General features: G+C 26.7%; 2 protein-coding genes across 2 annotated transcripts in view; both read left to right on the forward strand.

Moving 5' to 3' along the window:
* The window catches only part of LOC135924236 (uncharacterized), a 98,509-nt gene that overhangs the window by 24,387 nt on the left and 53,500 nt on the right, over positions 1-20,622 (forward strand). The window contains exons 4-7 of the mRNA XM_065459288.1: positions 190-3,439; positions 7,799-7,949; positions 8,397-8,683; positions 13,277-13,688. Of these exons, the coding sequence (XP_065315360.1) occupies positions 190-3,439; positions 7,799-7,949; positions 8,397-8,683; positions 13,277-13,688 (4,100 nt within the window). The remainder of the gene's footprint in view (positions 1-189; positions 3,440-7,798; positions 7,950-8,396; positions 8,684-13,276; positions 13,689-20,622) is intronic.
* On the forward strand, positions 17,303-20,177 carry LOC135923806 (zinc finger BED domain-containing protein 4-like). The gene is made up of 3 exons (XM_065458753.1): positions 17,303-17,403; positions 17,448-17,512; positions 18,175-20,177. Exon 3 carries the CDS (start codon positions 18,665-18,667, stop codon positions 20,150-20,152), a length of 1,488 nt encoding a protein of 495 aa, XP_065314825.1. The 5' UTR covers positions 17,303-17,403; positions 17,448-17,512; positions 18,175-18,664; the 3' UTR covers positions 20,153-20,177.

Raw genomic sequence — 20,622 nt, forward strand, 5'->3', positions numbered from 1 at the left:
AATAATGTTAAAAACATCATGACAAGAACTAAAAACCCAAACTGGGTCAAAAAAAATCCAAGCCTATTTGGAAAATGTTTAAGAATCTCTGATACAATATTAAATATAATTTAAAGCTTTCCTCGATCAAAATTTAAAAAAAAACGCACAAATAATATGATATAACTATATACAAAAAACATTATACAGACACCATACCTTAGTAACAGAACCGAAATGGGGACTAAAGACATATTTGCCCATCGCTTAACCTTTTTTAACGATTTCAAAAACTCGAACGATTTATATGCGGCCGCCCTTAAACTATACAACCTGAATAATCTCTCACAACTTAATACGCATCACAACACAATGTCCCATAGTGATATAAAATCGGGAAAAGATATGACTAATTGCGAAAGTGAGAATATCGATGAGTCCAGAGAAATTTCTGTGGGTGAATCTATTGAAAGAGCTATTCACAAATGCCTTGGTCAGCAAGATACACTTGAGAGCGTTAATCGAGGAGAAAGCCTGAAATATTTTAGTTCAAACATCCAAAACAGCGATTTGCTCGTGCAACACCAGCAACAAGAGTCTGGTAACGAGATATTAAATCTCAAGAAAAAAAAGTCGAAACCTACCATATCTTCCGTAGGTTTTGAACATATTTATAAATATCCGAGTAGCAATATTACTGTTTACCACGATAAGAGGATCCCTATTACCGATTGCAATTATGATGGCCATGAATCTAATGTTAAAGGTCTAACATCTAATGGAAATGCAAAAACCTTATCCACTGCCAAAGAACTAGATGATAATCCTTTTTTAGATCTTACTTATCCCAATTCGTTTCCATTCTTTTGCAGAACTCCTAACATAGTTAATTATAGCCCTAATAATCTAACTATAGATAACGGAACTCATAACTTCAATCTCTCACACAATGAAAAAGAAAAAACATACTATAGTCTAGCTGACAGGAATGACAACATAAACTTTATAAGTTTTTCCAACAATCCCAATCAAGTATTATCGGGATTTAATTATAAATATAACGAGGAATTTTCCGCCTTCGCAACTGGTTTAGGCACCTCACACTATAACTTTATTCCCCTTAAAAACACATCAAAGCCTCTCAATTTTTTCTTTCCCTCTCTACCTTTCAATAACACGAATAGTTTTTACAATATTAATAGCCTAAATAGTTCAGATATCTACAACACAACAGCCACAACTTCACAAAATTTTAAGACTACGCTCGATGGCTCAAATCCCACAGACAACAATATATTATTTAATATTAATTTAGATAATAGCACATATAATAATCCCAACAATAATAATGTGGAAGATAAATATTTGATACATAGAGATAACAATCGACCCAAGATATTTCAAAATTATAGCGAATCTCATTTAGAAGCCGTAGATGATCACTTCAAGGAATCCTTATTTAAAATATCCAATAGTAACCCCACTTACACATTTTCAAATGACAACCCTAAATTAAGTATCACGTCTCATCACGTGCGCAATTACCAGAATGGCAATAAAGGCGTGAATTCCTTTACTAATAACGCCGATAAATTGCAAGAGACATACATGAATTTATTGCTGCCCAATTTTTGTAATGGAAAGAGCAATTATCTGCACGAAAATGATGTAATAGATAATAAATGCAATGAAAATGTCTCTAAATCAAATAATTGCGATAAATTGCTGGACTCTGGGTACATGATGAAATATATCAATAATTTATTACTCTCGAACACCACCTTGATATGTCCTAACAATAATAATGTCCCCAATTTCAATACTAGCCTGTTTGCCAACAACAATTTTTCCAAATCCGACAATTTCAATACGCCATATCTTTATAACAATCCCGAGAATAATAAAATAATTCACAAACTGAATAATTATTCCAATAATCTCTCATCTTTTAATAATCCATATATCAGCTGTTATAATAACACGGACATTGTTAATAACAATATTTTCCGTAACTTTTTTGTTCACTCCAACAACATCCCAAATTTAAGCATCAATCAAAATGAAGCCCTGCCTTTCATGCCATCCTCCCTTATGGCTCCACACTTACTAACTCACAATTTTCCGCTTTCATTTCCTTATCTACCCACACTCACGCCTCACCATGTTCCACCTTTTTACATGTTGAATGGTATCACGAATCATGCACAGAATAATAGACTTCAACAACCTAAATGTAATGGTATTGATAAGGATCAAAAACAATTTATAATGGATAATAAAAATGAACGTAATCATATATCTAATAAAATAGACCAGCCATTAAATCTCAGTCACACTAATTACAGTATCGGAACTCATCGTCTTAATAAAACACCATCAAAGGAAATTCCCAAAGACGCATCTCCTAGTAGTGCAAAAAGCCTGATAACAACCCTGCATAGCCCGCTTTTAATGACGGATGATCTCTCGAAAATTAACAACTCTTTCCAGAGCTTCATAGAAAAAGCTGTTCATTCTGCGTTTCTTTGTAACGACGATCACGAACATGGTTATAAGGATGTTAAGGAAGGCTATAAGCTCGTTGGGAAAAAAATTAAAAAAGAAAGTTTCAAACCTTCAACTACCAAAATTTTGAATGACGATAGAAAAAACACATATCCAAAATCTTATACTCACCAAATTTCTTATGATAAAAATAGCGACCCCACTATTTCAGAAATACCATGTAACAATAGTGAGGCTAGCAAAACAAAACTTGAAAGCATGGAAGAAACTAGCGATCAAAATGATTCGCTTATAATTCACAAGAAGTTAAAGTTGAAACACACATGGTTTCATAGGTACTCCAATCAGGCTGAAGAAGATTTTATTAACACTAACGCAAATCAAACTAAAATCTTAGATAAAATTGAATTAATAGATGAATATTGTGACCGAAATATAGGTCACATTCATAATAAAACGTATAACGCATCGGAATATAATTTCGCGTCCCCGGATAAAACGTGTTTAATACCGACTTTATATTCTAGCACCACTCCATTTGGAAAGGGAGAAATTCTTATCAAGAATAAAACTACTAAAAACTCTAATAATAACAATAATTTAAATAACTCCAATGAAAAAAGAGGTCGCGGCAGGCCACGCAAGGACCTTGGCTCGATATCTTTCACTAATTTTAACCCTGGTGGATATTTAGATATGACCACCTCAAATCACGAATACAATATGCAGACTTTTAATACGCAAATTCGTGGCGGTGATAATGAACTGTCAGCAAAAGTATCTGAACTTAGAGTAAACAAGCCTCATGGTACTTTTTCATATGCTAGTTCTGATTTGATAAGTCTTACAACTTGTAGTTATAAAAATGTTGAATTATTCCCCAACAGCTTTAATCAAAAAAGTTTTGTCAACAAACATATTCATAACGATTCTAATAATTTGCTCACCATAAAAAGTAAAAAAACATTAATTAATTTATTTATGTATTAGTTTTTTTAATCACATCATGTCACTTTCAATAATTAGTGATTTTTGCAATATCATAGTGACTATGACTTTTTTAAGCCCATATCAAAATGGTATCAATCGAGATTACGATACCAATACAAAAATACTAATGATCATATATATTTATGTATTTATAAAATCATATAAAATTAACAGTAAAAAGATAGGGAAGGAAAAAAAATTAATAGCACCTTCCTTCTTAACACCGTAGATATATTGTTTTTACAAATTCATAGCAAACTTAATGTAGGCTAGTGTTGTTAAACGGCAAGCCGATTTTAAAAAACAACTATCAATATTTTAGAGAAAAATATTCCCTAAGCCTCGAAATTTCGATAATAGATTTCTAAACCTTTTATCATGATCAAAATCTTCAGACTAACGTAATATTTTTTCGTGATAAAATGAGCCGTTTTTAAAATCGGCTTAAATCCCATTTAGCCACACTATCGGCTACTCGGATCAGCTGATACCCTGAGTATCGAATCGATCTTTCTACTTTTTTAGTGCATTTTAAAAACATTGTATCTTTTTTTGAAAATGGAAATGATTTTTAACAAAATAAGAGTGGCACTTTAGTTAAATAGAGTCCTAATCGTCCTAGTTTAGTTTTTTTGGAATAGGGGAAATTTTTAGTATTTTTGATAAATTTGGTCCTTTTTAAAAGTATATTTTTTTTGTAATCTAGTCTATAGCTTAGTTGGTTTCTTGACGATTTTTGTTGATTCCAAATTGACCATTTTTAATAAGCGATCATTTAAGGTTTTTACCCTTTTTTGTAATAATAATAAATTGAGTTCCGTAATTTGACTTACTAAAATTGTCCATTTTTATTATATGCTCCATTAACAAAAATAATAATACTGTTCTTAGAAATTAATATCTGTATAAATTGACCAGCTTTTTATGCTAAACCTTTACTAAGATTTTAGCTATTTTTGTAAATATACATATTATACCCTTATTTGGTGTTCTACATTTTAGTTTCTCTATAATTATTTTTATATAATCCATATGACTCTTACTAACCAAATAAGTTTACACTACGAAAATTGGCATAAATTGAATAGAAATTTATGTTGAAATATAATCTTTTAATTACAAAATCAGTACAAGACGATTTAATGAAAAAAATCTTATCTTTTCTGATTTTATTCCACAAATATATTGCTATAAATTAATATTGATGAAAGTAACGTTGTGGAACGCCATTTATTACTTGTTTTAAAGGGTAACTAGTAACGCGTTTCTTTTTTTTGAGTAACCTAAAAGCAAAGCGTTTCTTTTTACCTAAAATTTTTTGGAAAAATATATTTTTTTTTATCTATATTCTTATTTTTTAAATTTTACAAATAATTTTTTAATTCAGATCAACCACCAAAGTTCTTTTTTTAAATCAATAGAATTTTTGTTGAATTTTACAAAATCAAGATTGATAATCTATTTAATATTGAATCAATCAAAGGCACTAAGTCTACACTTTGTAAGTGTAAATTGTACCTTAATTGAAATATTTCAACCTCAATTCTAAAAAAAAATATATGAAGATAAAAATATGAATTAAGATTAAATTCTTATAATGATAGAAAGAAATTGATGAGGATCGAAATATAGATTCAAGTAAAGACGTTCTAATAAGTTGCTTTGAAAATAAAGATCTTTCATTAAATATTTATTAATAAATTTCCCCAATAAATTCTTTTGCACCAGTTGATTATGTGTTTTTCTTAAAGCTTAAGACTGGGAGGCACCATTCCTTTTGTTTACAAGTGACTGGTAAAGTATTATCATGAATCCAAGATCTCAATTAAGCTAATGCATCGGTGTAGGAGGAATCATTCACGGTAGTATGAGCGTTTACAAGGTTTTGGTAATAAGCAGCTTGAGATAAATGTAATTAATGCTAAATCATAAGGAGATCTGATGTTAAGAACTCCAAATTTTGTTAGGAGAGAGCCATGGGCCTAAACTATTTTCCCAAACTTAAGATTTAATATTTCTTCGGTAATTATCTTGATTTTCAGTTTCATATACATTTAAGGGAGTGGGATATTTAAAAACAGGGGTAATCCTAAGAGCATAAAGAATGTGCAGTATATTAAAAAAATTTAGATGGAAAAACGATTTATGATAGGAAAATAGGAGTAAGATATCACCCAACTTGCAAGGAGTTTCAAGAGTTGAATGAAGAAAGGTGCAAACGACCAAGTTCCTTCCAATAAGTATTGCTAATTGATTTTGATTAATGATATTAAAATTGTGGGTATTTGGCTAGGAGCAGTTTAGATGGATGAATTCAGATTTGTTCTGATTGAGAATAGGCCCTAAAGATAAATTAATCTCCAAGATTATATCAATCGCTTTATTGACCTCTTTGAATGAGCCACAGATTGTACCATCGTGGATGTACCAGATAAGGAGAGAAAGGGAGCATAAGGTATTGATTTCCTTGATCATATCGTTTATTACGAGACAAAATAGCAATGATCCGAGAGGATTACCCAGTTCAACCCCTCTATGGAGGGAATTTTTGAATAATCAAATTGTATTGTGGCAGGATATTGATAGCAAGAATGGAAAAATCTGCTATATCTGGGAAAAGAGTGCTCGAGGATTTAAGAAAGATGTCAAAACAGGGTATTATGTCGACCTTATTCGATTTTATTTGAGGTATGAATTTGGGTCAAGTAAACCACGGTCTCACAACCACTCACTAAACACCAAGTTGAAACGAACTCAAAAATCATGCTTTATTCTTGCAGAAATCATTTTGGCAACAAGACGCCGAAAGGTTGAACCTATAGCTATTGGCATGATATAATTGTTGGATTTTTATAAGGCAATGAGTCATGCACCAAAAAGAATGAGAGGTAAAACTTGGAACATCCCAGCCTTAACTGTAAAGGTTAGTTAGCAACTAAAATTGAAGCCTGTGCGCATATAATGGAGAGGAAATGTTCTGTAAAAATATAGAATGAATTACATCAGGACATTGGGCAGAATCAAATGGCTTTTTTGACTTCTTCCTATGCGACTTCAGTCACGCGAATGAAATAAGGTTGAAAATCATTTGGAATGATGGTGGGGGAATGTAAGAAGGTTCAGCGTGAATCATAGGTGGATGCTAATCGAACTGTACCTTTGATATTTAAGTTATCATTTTTTGGAGATAAGTTTGACCTTGCTTAATAAGGGATGTTTTTTTCTCTGTGCAATAATTGGTAGATGAAAAGTTAACAAGAAGGTGTGGATCAGTATTAAGAGCAGCATCTTTAATATGCTGTGTTAGAGATTTAAGCAAGGGTTCTATCAGGTACTTTGAAAGTATTGAAGCTATAAAATATCTGAGCCATTCCTTTCCTAAGTTGAAATTTTGAAAGAGGACATAGATGCAATCAGATAAACTTTTAACCACGAGAATTATCCTTAAAACATTCGGCTTGGGAGTATCAAAGAATAAGGTAAGAAAGAAGTTTTACTGGGTCATGTGGGATTAAAATAGTCACCATTATTTTTCTTAACTAAAGATCTTATTTCGTAACCTATTTTCTGGCCTTCACTTTAATAATCTTTTCCAACACAATTGCTACTATCCCAGAAAAAGTCCTATCTAATAAAAAAAGTGTTAGTTATTGAGACCTAAATGGTTACATTTTTCCAATTTATTTTTTCGTGCCTTATAACCTCATTTCCCATCGCTTGGGCTTTCATTTCTGTGTGTAACTAAATAATTGCAAGGCCTGGCTTCCTTAACCCCTATTCACTGATTAATTACGTTTTCGTTCCCTAATTACTAAATCATTCAATCATAAATAATATAAAATAATTGGTTACGAAAAAATGTTATTTTACGGGGAAGAGTATAATATAGTTTTATATATAAAAGTAATAGTAAAATTCTTAACAATTTTAAATCTTAAATAAATAAATTAAAACACATTTTTAAAAAGCATCTAACACTTTTAATTAAACAAAATTTTAAATATAACTTAATTACAAGCTTAAGTTATATTTTTCAAATTCTAATAAGTTGTAGTTAAAGTTCCGCAAAAAATGGCTAATTACATTAACAACACTAAATTAGCACATATAATGTAAATTAATGTTTAAATATTTCAGTTTGGTTTTATCAAAATAGTAACCAATCCAATATTTTCTTGAAAAATAATATAGGCGCCGATTCAATACCGATCTATTTCTGATATCAATGCAGCCCTAATATAAACCTTGACAATTTATAAATGTTATTCGTTTATTCATATCCTTCATTAAATTTATACACATAATATTTTTTTTTAACTATAAGGTGTCAATGATAACACATATGAAACATTTCTCCAAAAAGAAATTTGTAACAATATAATCCCCAAACTTCCTAAATGCTGGGAATGTAAATTATCGTCTTCTCAAAAACTCGAGCGCCCGAACATTTTTTGCCGTTTTTATGCATTTAGAAAGTTATTTTAATTAAAACATTTTAAAACCTCTGGATCATTATTAATTTCATATGGATTTAATAATTTATGAATTTCTCTAAACCAATACTTTTGTTCATTTATAGTGATTGCTAAATGTAAGATTAAGAACCATATTAAAATACTTTAATAATATTTTGATTCAATTAATATATTCGTTTTATAACAAAGTTCGTTTCATATATTTGATTAATCTAGAAATTCGTAGGATTACAGACAATGGCAAATTGAATTCCTATTTAACTCTTATTTCAAAAAAATTATTTTTATTATTAAAAAAAACTTTGACGGTTATAAGATTAATAAAATAATTAGGGATATAGTAATTTAGATACCTAAATTAAAATGTGATCATTTATTTTTAAAATATTTATACAATAATCATAAATTTCATTAAATTTATATCTAATAAATTTTTATCTCTTCAAGACTCAAAACAAACGGCAAGGGTGGCTTAAGCGTCGCTGGGTTTTCCGAAACCCACGAAGCTAACTCGGACGATCTACGTGTGTGGTTGCCCTTCCCATCATCATCTTTAAATATGGATAATGATAATCATCTCAAAAACTCCGAGTCTGACGCCCTGTATTTGTTTAAAAACGTGATACCCCATTTTTATAACATTATCGAGGCGGAGGCGCTAGCTCTTCAAACCTTTTACGACCTATGTACTTCGAATCGCTGCCTATCAAGTTGTCTTTCCAATCATTCTAATGGTTTTTATTTATATTTATTGGGTTAAGTACCCCCCCCCCCCTTTAAAAAGTCTTGAATTTAAAAAACCTACTATATAAAGAAAAGAAGTTTAAAAAAGAAAATGTATGAATCATGCTTTTTTTTGTCGAGCTCGATATGGGTTATTGTTCGGAAATTTTTTAAAGATGGGTTTCGGTTCATGCGGGTTTAGACATTTTGATCCCGGGTTCGGCAAGATTCAAAGAATTTTTTTAAAAAGTTTAAGTTCATAAGTCGAATAAAGAGAATAAACAATGTTCCATTGTAATGTAGTTCTCAAGATATAAATTTAAAATGACAATTTTTTCTAAATCCGGGCACAACAATAATTTAAAAATGTATTAATCCTTTTTAAAGCAAACAAAATTTAGAAAATTTTCTAAATATGATATTTTATACATAATATTAATTTTATGGACTTCATCAATTAATTGACAGTCTTCAACACAATTTAAATATTGTTCTAAAAATATAATGTTAATATTACATACTAACAATTTTTTAAATAATTTTTTTAAATCGCATTGTAAAAAGTAGAGTTAGGGTTAATTTGATATTTCCTTGCAAAAATTTTGTTTTGTATTATTCTAACTAAAAAAAAATTTCTGCTAACTTTAAATATATCTTCATCAAACAATTTCATATTTCTTCAAAAAAAGATAAATAATATTTCAAATATTCCAATAGCCTATAAAAGTGGCAAATATTCTAAGTATAGAAGAAATAACACTATTAAAGATTATACACAGAAAATTTTAATTTAAAGATTATGTATAAAATGTTTTATAGTATTCCTACCCAGATTTTTTCAATTACGAGTTAATTTAGAGTTTAATCATGCTAAAATAAAATTTCTTCAAAACAACGAAAAGTCGGTCAAATGAATAATGACAAAAATGTTGCCATGATATATTTTAACTTAGAAGCCTCGGCATTCCCCAATTTAATTTTATCCCAAAATCTAGAAAATAGAGGAAACGTTTTCTAGCTAAAAAAATTATAGAAATTTTAAAAATATAATTTTTTCATAAAAATATTTAGACAAAATCTAGAAAATAAAAAAAAAATAATATTGATAACTTCCAGTTTCTGGGCAAAGATTGAATGAAATTAAATAATTGAACATTTTTAATAAATAAATATATATTTACATTTAGAATCCTCATGCAATTTAAATGTTATAATCGATATATAATATTTACTTTATAAAAATTATTTTTTTAAAATTTATTAAAAATATATTTGTAAATGTTTTGAAAAAATATATAAATATATATTTTGAAATTTATGAAAAAATTAATTAACTTCTTATATTTATTTTAAAAATAAATTTTTAATATAAATTTTATATATCGATATATATGTTCGTGGGAATGTTTTTTTACGTAATAGGTTATTTTTTCAAATTTAACATTTTTTGAGCGCGTTTTTTTTAAATTTTAAAATCTGATTGTACCAGAAATGTGTTCTATCATGTTTGGGAAAAAGTCAATCCGATCCAATTTTTCCTCAAATTAATCACATGTAATTATGATTATAAAAAATTAAAATTACATGTAATTATGATTATATAAAATAATTATAATTATACTACAATCCTTTTCATCTTAACCTTGAATTCATAGTGAAGCGCTATTGCTTAGCCGCGATATCGCAGCAGCATATCAGCTGGATCAATACCAGCATTTTCATACATAGTGCAAATTTAACATCTGGTAATTGTAAGCGATTTTAACAATATTTCATTATAATGGTTTCCATCAAATTATATATTTTATACAAAATGATGATGAAAAAGAGAACATTAAACAATCTCAATGTTAATAAAAGGAAGGATGGTAAATTTTACCTCCTCTTTCCTAAACTCTTTAAAAAATCAGGCTAAATTTTACAATTATATGAGAATGGCAAAAATATTTATTTATTCGATCTTATATAGGAAACTTTTTTATCACATACTAAAACATATAAAATCAGTTTACACCGCAGCCTAATTTTATTAAATATCCTATAACCATAAAAAAAAACGCATGGTTTGTCTTAGGTAATAATTAAATAAATTTTTTATCTTGTTATTTAGCCACTGGATGTAACCATCTTAGCTTGGTCTATTTCTTCAAATGGAGATTTCAACAATCCAAAAATTTATTAGGACCACATGCTTAGCTATATAGCAATTAGTAAGCATTCATATGCAACTACTCTCACTCTTGAGAGGATAACAAATAATTTTGAAAAGAAATAAAATTTACCTAACTGTGTGGGTAGCCCTTTATTTATACATCCTATATTATAAAAATATATTATATTTTCTACAAATAAAATTTTACCTTATTTTGTATTTTATATATTTTTTCAAAATTGTTTTTACATTTTATAGTGATATTTTTTATTAAATATTTCAAAATATTTTTTGACATTACAAACCTATAATATAAAGATTTTTCTATATTATTTTAAAAATATATATTCATTATAATTTTACCTTATTTGGATTTCATATGTATACATTTGTTAAATTGTTATATGTAGTGATATTTTAAATAAATTCACCTTTAATATAGTCTAAACTCATTAAAAAATATATATGTAGGAATATGTCACTAAAAAAGCTATAGTATATAATTTTATATAAAAATATAGCAAATAAGGTATTTAAATTTATGAATTTTATTAGAAATCATAAAAATATAGAAAATAAGGTATATAAATTTAAGAATTTTATTAGATAGAAATCATAAAAATATATACAAAATAATTATATTACAAATAATATATATATATGCAAAATAATTTAATTTATATATAATTAATGAAATTAATGAGTTAATTGTAAATAACATTAAAACTTTGATTAGTTAAATATTTATACAATTCTTCCTTCAGCATAATACATATGCCATCATATTCATTGTTTTGATTTTTAATTCTCTCCATTTTAATTTTTTCTTGTAGATTTTTAAACATCTATTTTTAATTTTTTTTATAAAGCAAATAATAAATTTAAATTACCAATGGCATTCCTTTTCTCTTAGGATATTTATAAGAACTACGAGATTCAACAGAGGATATCTTACATGTAAATAATATACTTTTTTAGATATTATAAATCACCATTCTGAATGCCAAGTTTAATGAATGCAAGACTATTGAGAATAATTACATCTTCAAATGTATTATCACTCTCATCAAACTTTTTGACACTATCAATGAGGTCAGTTAAATATTTTATTTATTATATAATCATTTATGCTCTTGCACAAATATATAAATGCTGTTTTATCTATTTTCTCAAAAAATATTATAATTTAAATGATCATTTTATCTTGATTCATAGGTTTGATATCTTCAAAAAAGGTAGTCATTAAATTCATTACCGCTAAAGGTAGAATAATTTGCTACATTCACTAAAGGCAGTATATAACGAATCAATATTTCAAAATCAAACACAAATTGATATGTATTTAAAAAAAATCGCTGAGATTAGTTTTAGCGACTCAAGTCGCACGATCGGTAACTATAAACGATATGATATTTACTGTATTTTGTATTTATCGCGGCTGCCACTATGAATTCAAAGTAACGAATGTCATAATATAATAACCATATAATTTGTATTTTTATGTTTAAAAAAAATATATAAAACTCGTTAAATATGTAATACCAAGATAAGAATTTTCATATAAATTATAAAGATTATATTTACACATTAGATATGTTATCAAATTCTGTGTTACAAAATGGAACATCATTAATATTAGACATTGATATTTTAAACTGTATTTCCACCATAATCAACAACTGATATTAATTTTTTTGAATTGATATTGAATATTTTTTTAAAGTATCAATTTTTTATATAGGTATTTATTTAAACGTGTTATTATTATACTTATTAAGTATGGTTACAGAGTGATGAAATCAACAATATGTTATATTTCAAAGCCACTTTTAATTGGAAAATTTTCTAGCATATTAATATCTCATTCATCTTTTATAGGTAAGCTCAAGTTAAATATCATTAATTAGATTTGTGGAAGATCTCAAACTCTCACATTTAAAAAAATAATGATTGTTTTAGACAAATTTTTGCATTTAGGATTGTTTATAATAGCAGCTTTAGATATTATTAATGATCCTATATCATTTTGTTTAAATCTCAGTAAATTAGGCCAAATATTATAAAATAAACTATGATTGCAATTATTAATTTTTCATAAAATGTAATTAATTTCAAGAAAATTATAATCATAAATGTAATTGAAATGATGAATTCCTTTTTTTTAAATTGTATTTAATTACAGTTACTAATTCTAAACATCAATTTGCAGTAAGTTTTCAAATGATATTTTATTAGGTTTCTAGATACAGTTTGATTTGCAATTGAAAAAAATTAATTCAATCTTTTAATAAGGTACGCGAATTCTTTTATCCACATTATTTCGGATTGATAGATGTATAACGATCAACCCATTACTTAATTAAAAAAAAATTAATAAATCGGCCGATATATTAAATTATCAATACAATCCCTATTTTTTACATAATTATAATCACGATTTCTTTTATTGTAGTTCTTCCATCAACCCTTACTCCATGTCCTGTACCCTTATTGAACAATCTTGTTTACGATTTGCCGCTCAATCCTAAAGGATCAGGGGCCATTAAGAGTGCGTGGAAAAACCCCGTTGAATTTGTGAGAGAAATGTGCGATGTATGCCAGACCACCTTGTTTAACAGGCATTTAGTGTGCCCTAGGTGCGGCTTTTCGGCTTGTTTGGATTGTTTCTTAGCCAAAAAAACTTACGAAAATAATCATCGTCAAAATTTGTCAAGTCCTAGCTCTAGTCTTACCGATATCAATAATTATAATAATATATTTAGTGTTGATAATGTTACCATTGATTATACTTGCTCTATTAACGATGAAAATTTACTGAGGGATGATAAAATACTCAACTTTGATAATGGGACCAGCATTGAAAGGTAGCTTAATTTATTATTATACTTTTAATTATAATTCTTGGCGAATATATTTTACTGGAATATTTTATATAATTTTTTAAAATTATATAATGCGTCAGCCTTATAGAAATATTTGGATATTGCAAAATTATATAATTAAGGTTGCAAAGATGTACCCGAAGAACTTATTTCTTTTAAACAATAGCATTGAGACAATATAAATAACACCATATAATTAAATTACGAAAATTTTAAAAAGCAAAAATAATTATTTTTTTGAATATTTCAAAACCTAAAGATCACATTCAAAAACAAAAAATATTTTAGAACATAAAAACAAAAACAAAATTTGCCTTATTTCTGAATAATAATTTAATTTGATATTATTAAATTCTCATTAATTTACCTAAAGTTGCTAAATATTTTTTTTATATCTACATTCTTTACTTCTAAGAATTTAATCATTTCAAACGCTACCTTTTTTCTAGCCGTCATTATTATAGCTTGAATTTCTCTGGTAAATTTTAAGACTATTTTTTAAAAATTAAATATTTCTACTCATGGGTAGATGGTGATATAATTTCATTAATTAAATAAATTCAACTTAATCAAAAATCTATAATGAGATGCACTGATATTTTTTATCAGATAGGATCGAGCTGATATTTCTTCTTTTTTAAGATATCTGTTATCGGCATTATAAAATTTAGGTTAATGATGCTTACTACCAAGTGAATGTATGGAAATATTCTAAATACCAACCTAATTTGCTACCGACCAAAATTTATTAAAATGTAATAAGATCCTTATTATTTAATATATTAATACCACGTGGTCGAGTCCGGCCTCCTATATATTATCCCCCCAAGGATGGAACCACCAAGTTAGAATAAGAAAAAAAACATGATCATTCCCGGGATTCGAACCCGGGAGTATGGGATAAGTAAACCAAGCTCTTGCCTACTAGGCCATAGAAGCTTTCTAAGAATCACGATTTTTCAAATATATACTATAAATATATTTGGTAGTGCCTATCCAAATGAAAAATGAACAAAATTCAAATTTGATAGATGGTACCTTAAGGTACCAAGCATCATTAACCTAAAATTTACCTATCCGATCCAATAAAATGGCGTCTAAATTTAAAAAAATTTCAAATTTATTAAAATATATCTATTTAAATAGATAAATGTTATTATATAAATAAGTGATTTATCAATAAAAATATTTTATATACTTGTTGTTCATGAATATAAACCATAACTGATCATTATAATAAATTTAAATGACTTATATGGTATAGTTTAATTCTAGTTGTTATACTATTAAAAAGTATATGAGATGATTAGATTTATATGCATTAAAAATTAAAACGATTAGTATGTTTGAATACAAAATCAGATATGATACAGGATCGGTAATTGGCCGATATCAATTTAATATCGAATCGTATCGTTCTCTAAAAAGTAATATCGGTACACTCCCAATAATTTGGGTATTTAGATATTTTGCATACTAAAATAGAGAAAATAGGAATATGGCTCTAATATTATAAGAAGCAGTAAAGATTGTGTATCGATTTAAGTCATATTGGAAAAATTAATACATACTTCTTATGGATATTAAACAATCATTTTGATAATTGTAAAATGGATTGATACCTTATAACGATGCGAATATAGTAAACAAGGAAAAGAATGTAAACGAAAGAAATGTAAAATTATTTATCATATTTTGGTTTGAACTAGGTTTAATTTCATTTGTAAAGCTTATTTTAATTCCTTCAAAAAAATTATTATATCGGTTTCGGTTACGGTTCTAATATTTACAGGTTTATTCCGGTTCATTCCGAGTCCTTGCAATATTCATATAAATTTGTATTTTATTTAATATGTACAATATAAATTTTATTCAGTCTAATAAAAAAAGTAATTAAAATACAATCAAATTAAAAATTATTGTGGTTATATAAAATAATTTACATGATTGATATCGAAAAAATATGATTTAATTGTTTTTATAGAGAAAATAATATCTAAAAAAATATAATAAGGTACATATTAAAAAGAATCAATATGTTATTATTATTATTGACATTTTTATGAAACAAAATAAATATGTATTGAGAATATTTGTATTTTTAATATTTATTTATCTGGTCGGGCTTCGGGTCGAACACCTCTTACGACCCAAGCACGAGGAATAATATCCTATGTCCGAACCCGAGCCTCAGTTTGGGTTACCGTTCTAAATCGCTAAATATTGGGAACCTGGCTTATATCTCCTAGAAATTTTTTAAAGTAAATTTGAAATTAATATTAATGGATACTAGGGGACTAAACACTTGTATTTAAATTGAAAATTTAAAAAAAATCGCTAAAATGGAAGAAATATCGATATTTCTTCCATTTTAGCGATTTTTTATTTCTTCCATTTTAGCGATTTTTTTTTAAATTTTCAATTTAAATACAAGTGTTTAGTCCCCTAGTATCCATTAATATTAATTTCAAATTTACTTTAAAAATTTTCTAGGAGATATAAGCCAGGTTCCCAATTTTTAGCGATTTTTGTTTTAGCGATTTAGAACCTATCCCTCAGGTTGAGCTTCAGACATCCCGCGTAGGCTTCTATCACTAGATATATATAACCTGAGGACAAACTTTTAGATATATTTTTAAAATAATATATAAACTTAGATATAATAAAATATATATATGCCAAATTATAGTAAAATGGAAACTAGTAATACTCGTTCTAATTTTACTATATTAGTTCCTGAAGTAATTCCTGTTTGGAATTGATATTAAAATTTTGAGGAATATTATTTTTTTATGAAATAAGCAGATTCCAATAAAACAAATTTTGAACTAAAGTTGTAAACGATACTTCAAAAAAGAAACGCGTTATTCGTTATGTATAAAAAAAGGAACGCGTTACTTACTCCTTACCTTGTGTAAAAGGAAACGCGCTTTACTGGCTTTTCAAAAAGTAACTTGTTAAAAAATTAAATATTATATACAAGAAATTTTTTTCCCCCTTATATATAGTATAAAAATTATGCGAAAAATAATATATTATATGATAAAATCTTATAATTTTTTTTCAATATATAATTATTAAATGAAATAATACAAAAATAATATATTATAAGATAAAATCCTATAATAATTTTTTTTCAATATATAATTATTAAATGAAATAATACAAAAATAATATAATATATTATAAGATATATTTTTGTATCATTTTTTAGTTTATTAATAACAATTAATTTTAAATGTTTGATCAGATAAACAAGAGCGCTTAGTGCTCAACGCAGCTTTCGCCGTACTAAACACACGTTCAACCAGGGTTTCGAACCGAACCGAACCGCCAAACCGGAATGAACCGTTATAATTTTCTGAACCGTAACCGTAACCGAACCGTTATAAAGAAACTATAAAAAGAGCGAACCGAACCGTTATAAATATTTTAAACCGGTTCAAAACGGTTTTTAAAAATAATTAAATTTAAACATTATTAACCTAAATTTGAAATTTGAATTTTCCTTGGGGAAATTTTTAAACTCTTTATTTCTTTTCAAATTGAATTTTTTTTACATGTCAATTAATACCACCATGTTTATTGTTTTTTCTTTTCACTTTAATAAATACTCAATTTAATAGAGATTAAGCGAATTACCAGTTAATTAGATAAGAATCTTAAAATCAAACAAGACTATTCTTTAAATTAACAAGTTTATTCTTATATATATATATATGTATATTAGTTATTAATTAGCTTATTAATACTTGCTAATAATTTGGGAAAAATCATAATTCTAACTAACATATAAAGAAAATCAGGTACTGATTACTTTTAATAAAATACCGTTTTATATTAATTTCTTATTAATTAATATTTTCATAATGAATGATTTATAATTACTTAAATGAATATTAGAATTCTGAAATTAAAAAAAAACATATGATTGTTAATTAATATTCCTATATTTTATGGTTAATTTATTTATTTATTTCCATTTACACTTTAGTGGATAATTTCTTGAAATAATAACTACTTACTGATTAACCTTCTAAATCTTATAGTACCAAATAAAATTTAAACACATGAAATTCAATTGGATAATTATAAAATATAAAGTATCCATTAAAGTTTTAATTTAATTAACTTTAATTTTTTAATAAAAGACAGTTGTTTTTGGAATTTTAAACAGCTTTTCTATTTCTTTTCTTCTTATTTTATATCTTATCTTTTTGCTTCTTTCTTTTCTCTATTAAATCAAATTATTTATTAAAATGGTATTAGTAAGCTCCATTCACTTATTTAGTTTCATCTGTGTACAAGTTTGTTTTGTTAGTATTTTTGAGGAAAAAATCGGCATAATTATATGAAGGGTAGGCCTGCATATAATTCACATTTTTGAGGGAGATCTTGTCAGATAAGATAAATAAAAATTATACTGATTCTATTAAGAAATTTATTTATTCTATTTTTATAATAAAAGATTCTGATCTATTCATCATCATATAGCATATTAGTATCTATTAAATGGTTCGGGAAAAGTCAAATCCTGTGCGATCATATTTTAAATTAGATATTGTAAAAAATCAATCTACTTGTAAACTAGAAAACTGTGGTAAAGTTTTAACCGGGGACCATGCAGCAAATCTTGAACGACATATAGAAAGATTCCACGATAAGGAATTAAAATTATTAAAAAAAAAAAAGATAATTTGACTATTAAAAAAACAATAACAAAAAATGCAAATAATCATAATACAATTCAAAATGCTTTTACCAAAACTAATACAATACAAATTAATATTAATAAAGACACTTTAATCCGCTCCTGCACTGAGTTAATCACAGTTCATGGGAGACCAATAAAATCAATTGATGACAAAGCATTTAGAAATATTATAGATCCGATAATTGTAGGATTGGGTGGTAATTTAACCATCAATTCTGAAAATATACGCAATAATATTAAAAAAATGGCATTTGATTTTTCGCAAAATTTAAAAAAAGAAATATACCAAAAACTTATATCGTTAAAATTAGATATTGCAACTCGATATGATAGGTCCATACTGGGGATCAATATTCAATTTATAGATAATGGAGAAATAAAATTAAGAACGTTATGCATGAAAGAGATAAAAGAAAGACATACATCAGAATATCTAAAAAAAATTATTCTAGATGTTCTAAACGAACATGAAATAAGAATTGATCAAATTTATACGATAACCACAGACAATGCAGCTAACATGATTAAATTAATTAAGCTGTTAATACATCATGATGAAGAAGATGATGAAGATGATATCCTTAATGATTATTTAGATAATGATAATTTAAATAACAATGATGATATAATTGTTAATGAAAATGAAGAACCTTTTTTTAATATTGAAAATATTAATCTTGTACCTCATACGAGATCCATGTTAATGGGCATTAGATGTGCCTCCCACACATTTCAATTAGCAATTAATGATTGCATAAAAAATTCAAATGAAATTGTTATTATTAATAAAGCAAGAAACATTTGCAAAAAAATAAGAAATCAGACTACAATGTCTATTTTGTCCAAATTAAATTTAAAAAAGCCACTAATAGATTGTTGCACAAGATGGAATTCAATCTATTTAATGTTGGAAAGATTATTAGAGTTAAAAAACTTTTGCCAAGAAATATCGGCCCAAAGTAATGATCGTGAAAAATGTTTGTCAGAGAATGAATGGAAAATAATTAGTGATATATTAAAAGCTTTATATCCATCTTATATTTTGACAAAATATATACAAAGTGAACAAATGACCATGGGCGATTTTTATGCAGCATGGATCAAATGTATCATGCAAACTAGCAAAATAGACACTTCATTTGCCAAACTTTTAGTTTGTACAATCAAAGCACGAGAGATTAATTTGAAAAATGAAGTTTTTTGCTCAGCTATATATCTCGACCCAAGATATAATGTATTTTTATCATTTGAAGAAAAAGATATCGCCAAAAAACATCTCTATAAAACTTGGAACTTAATCCAAAATTTAAATAATCAGAATATTGAAAATCTAGATACTATTCCTACGTGTTCACATTCGAAAGATAACTTAGATGATGATTTTGAAGATTTATTAATGTCTCATGAAAGCCTTAATAAGAATAGTTCTCAGGGCATAGAAAATTATAATAAATGTGTAGAAATAGAGTATATAATTCGGTCATTTGATAATATAGAGAGATTAGAAAAAGATGCAAATCTTTTGAATTATTGGGGAAATGTAAAGAATAGTATGCCAGAACTTTATAAGTTAGCTATGGTTGTGCTAGCAGTTCCAGCTACGCAGGTATCCGTAGAAAGAGCATTTTCTAGCCTTAAGTTTATACTCTCTGCCCAAAGAACTAAATTAAATCCTGAAATATTAGAAAATATTTTAGTTATCCGTTCCAATTCTCTTTTTAAAAATAAATAATATAAATTTCATTATATTTATGTGTTATTTTATTCCTGATTGTATTTGCGCATGTTTGTGTTTATCTTATTTATGAAATAAAAAGAATTGATTTGTCTAATTTATATTTACTAAGTTTAATAAAAATATCTATTAGATTATCATTCATGGTTTTAAATAAGAAATTATAAAAAGATTTTTCTCTAAAATTAATATATACATGGTTAATGATTAATTTTTTTTAAAATTAAATTTATAAAAACCGGAACAAACCGAAAAGAACCGTTATAAATTATAAACCGAACCGAACCGATATGATTTTTTTTTTTAAAAACCGAAATGGAACAAAACCTTTATAAAATTTTAAACTAAAAACCGGAACGAACCGAACCGTTATACTAAACGGTTCGAAACCCTGCGTTCAACTGGCCCAGAGGATGGGATGGTTGTATTATAATTAATAAATAAAAATTTTAATTTTGGGAGGAAAT

The sequence above is a fragment of the Gordionus sp. m RMFG-2023 genome, chromosome 2 (genome assembly GCF_954871325.1).
Source record: "Gordionus sp. m RMFG-2023 chromosome 2, tfGorSpeb1-WG-v2, whole genome shotgun sequence".
NCBI classification, from domain to species: Eukaryota; Metazoa; Nematomorpha; class Gordioida; order Chordodea; family Parachordodidae; genus Gordionus; species Gordionus sp. m RMFG-2023.

What these genes read in the sequence shown, in the direction of transcription:
- LOC135923806 (XM_065458753.1), top strand. Translation starts at nt 18,665, where the DNA reads ATGGCATTTGATTTTTCGCAAAATTTAAAAAAAGAAATATACCAAAAA.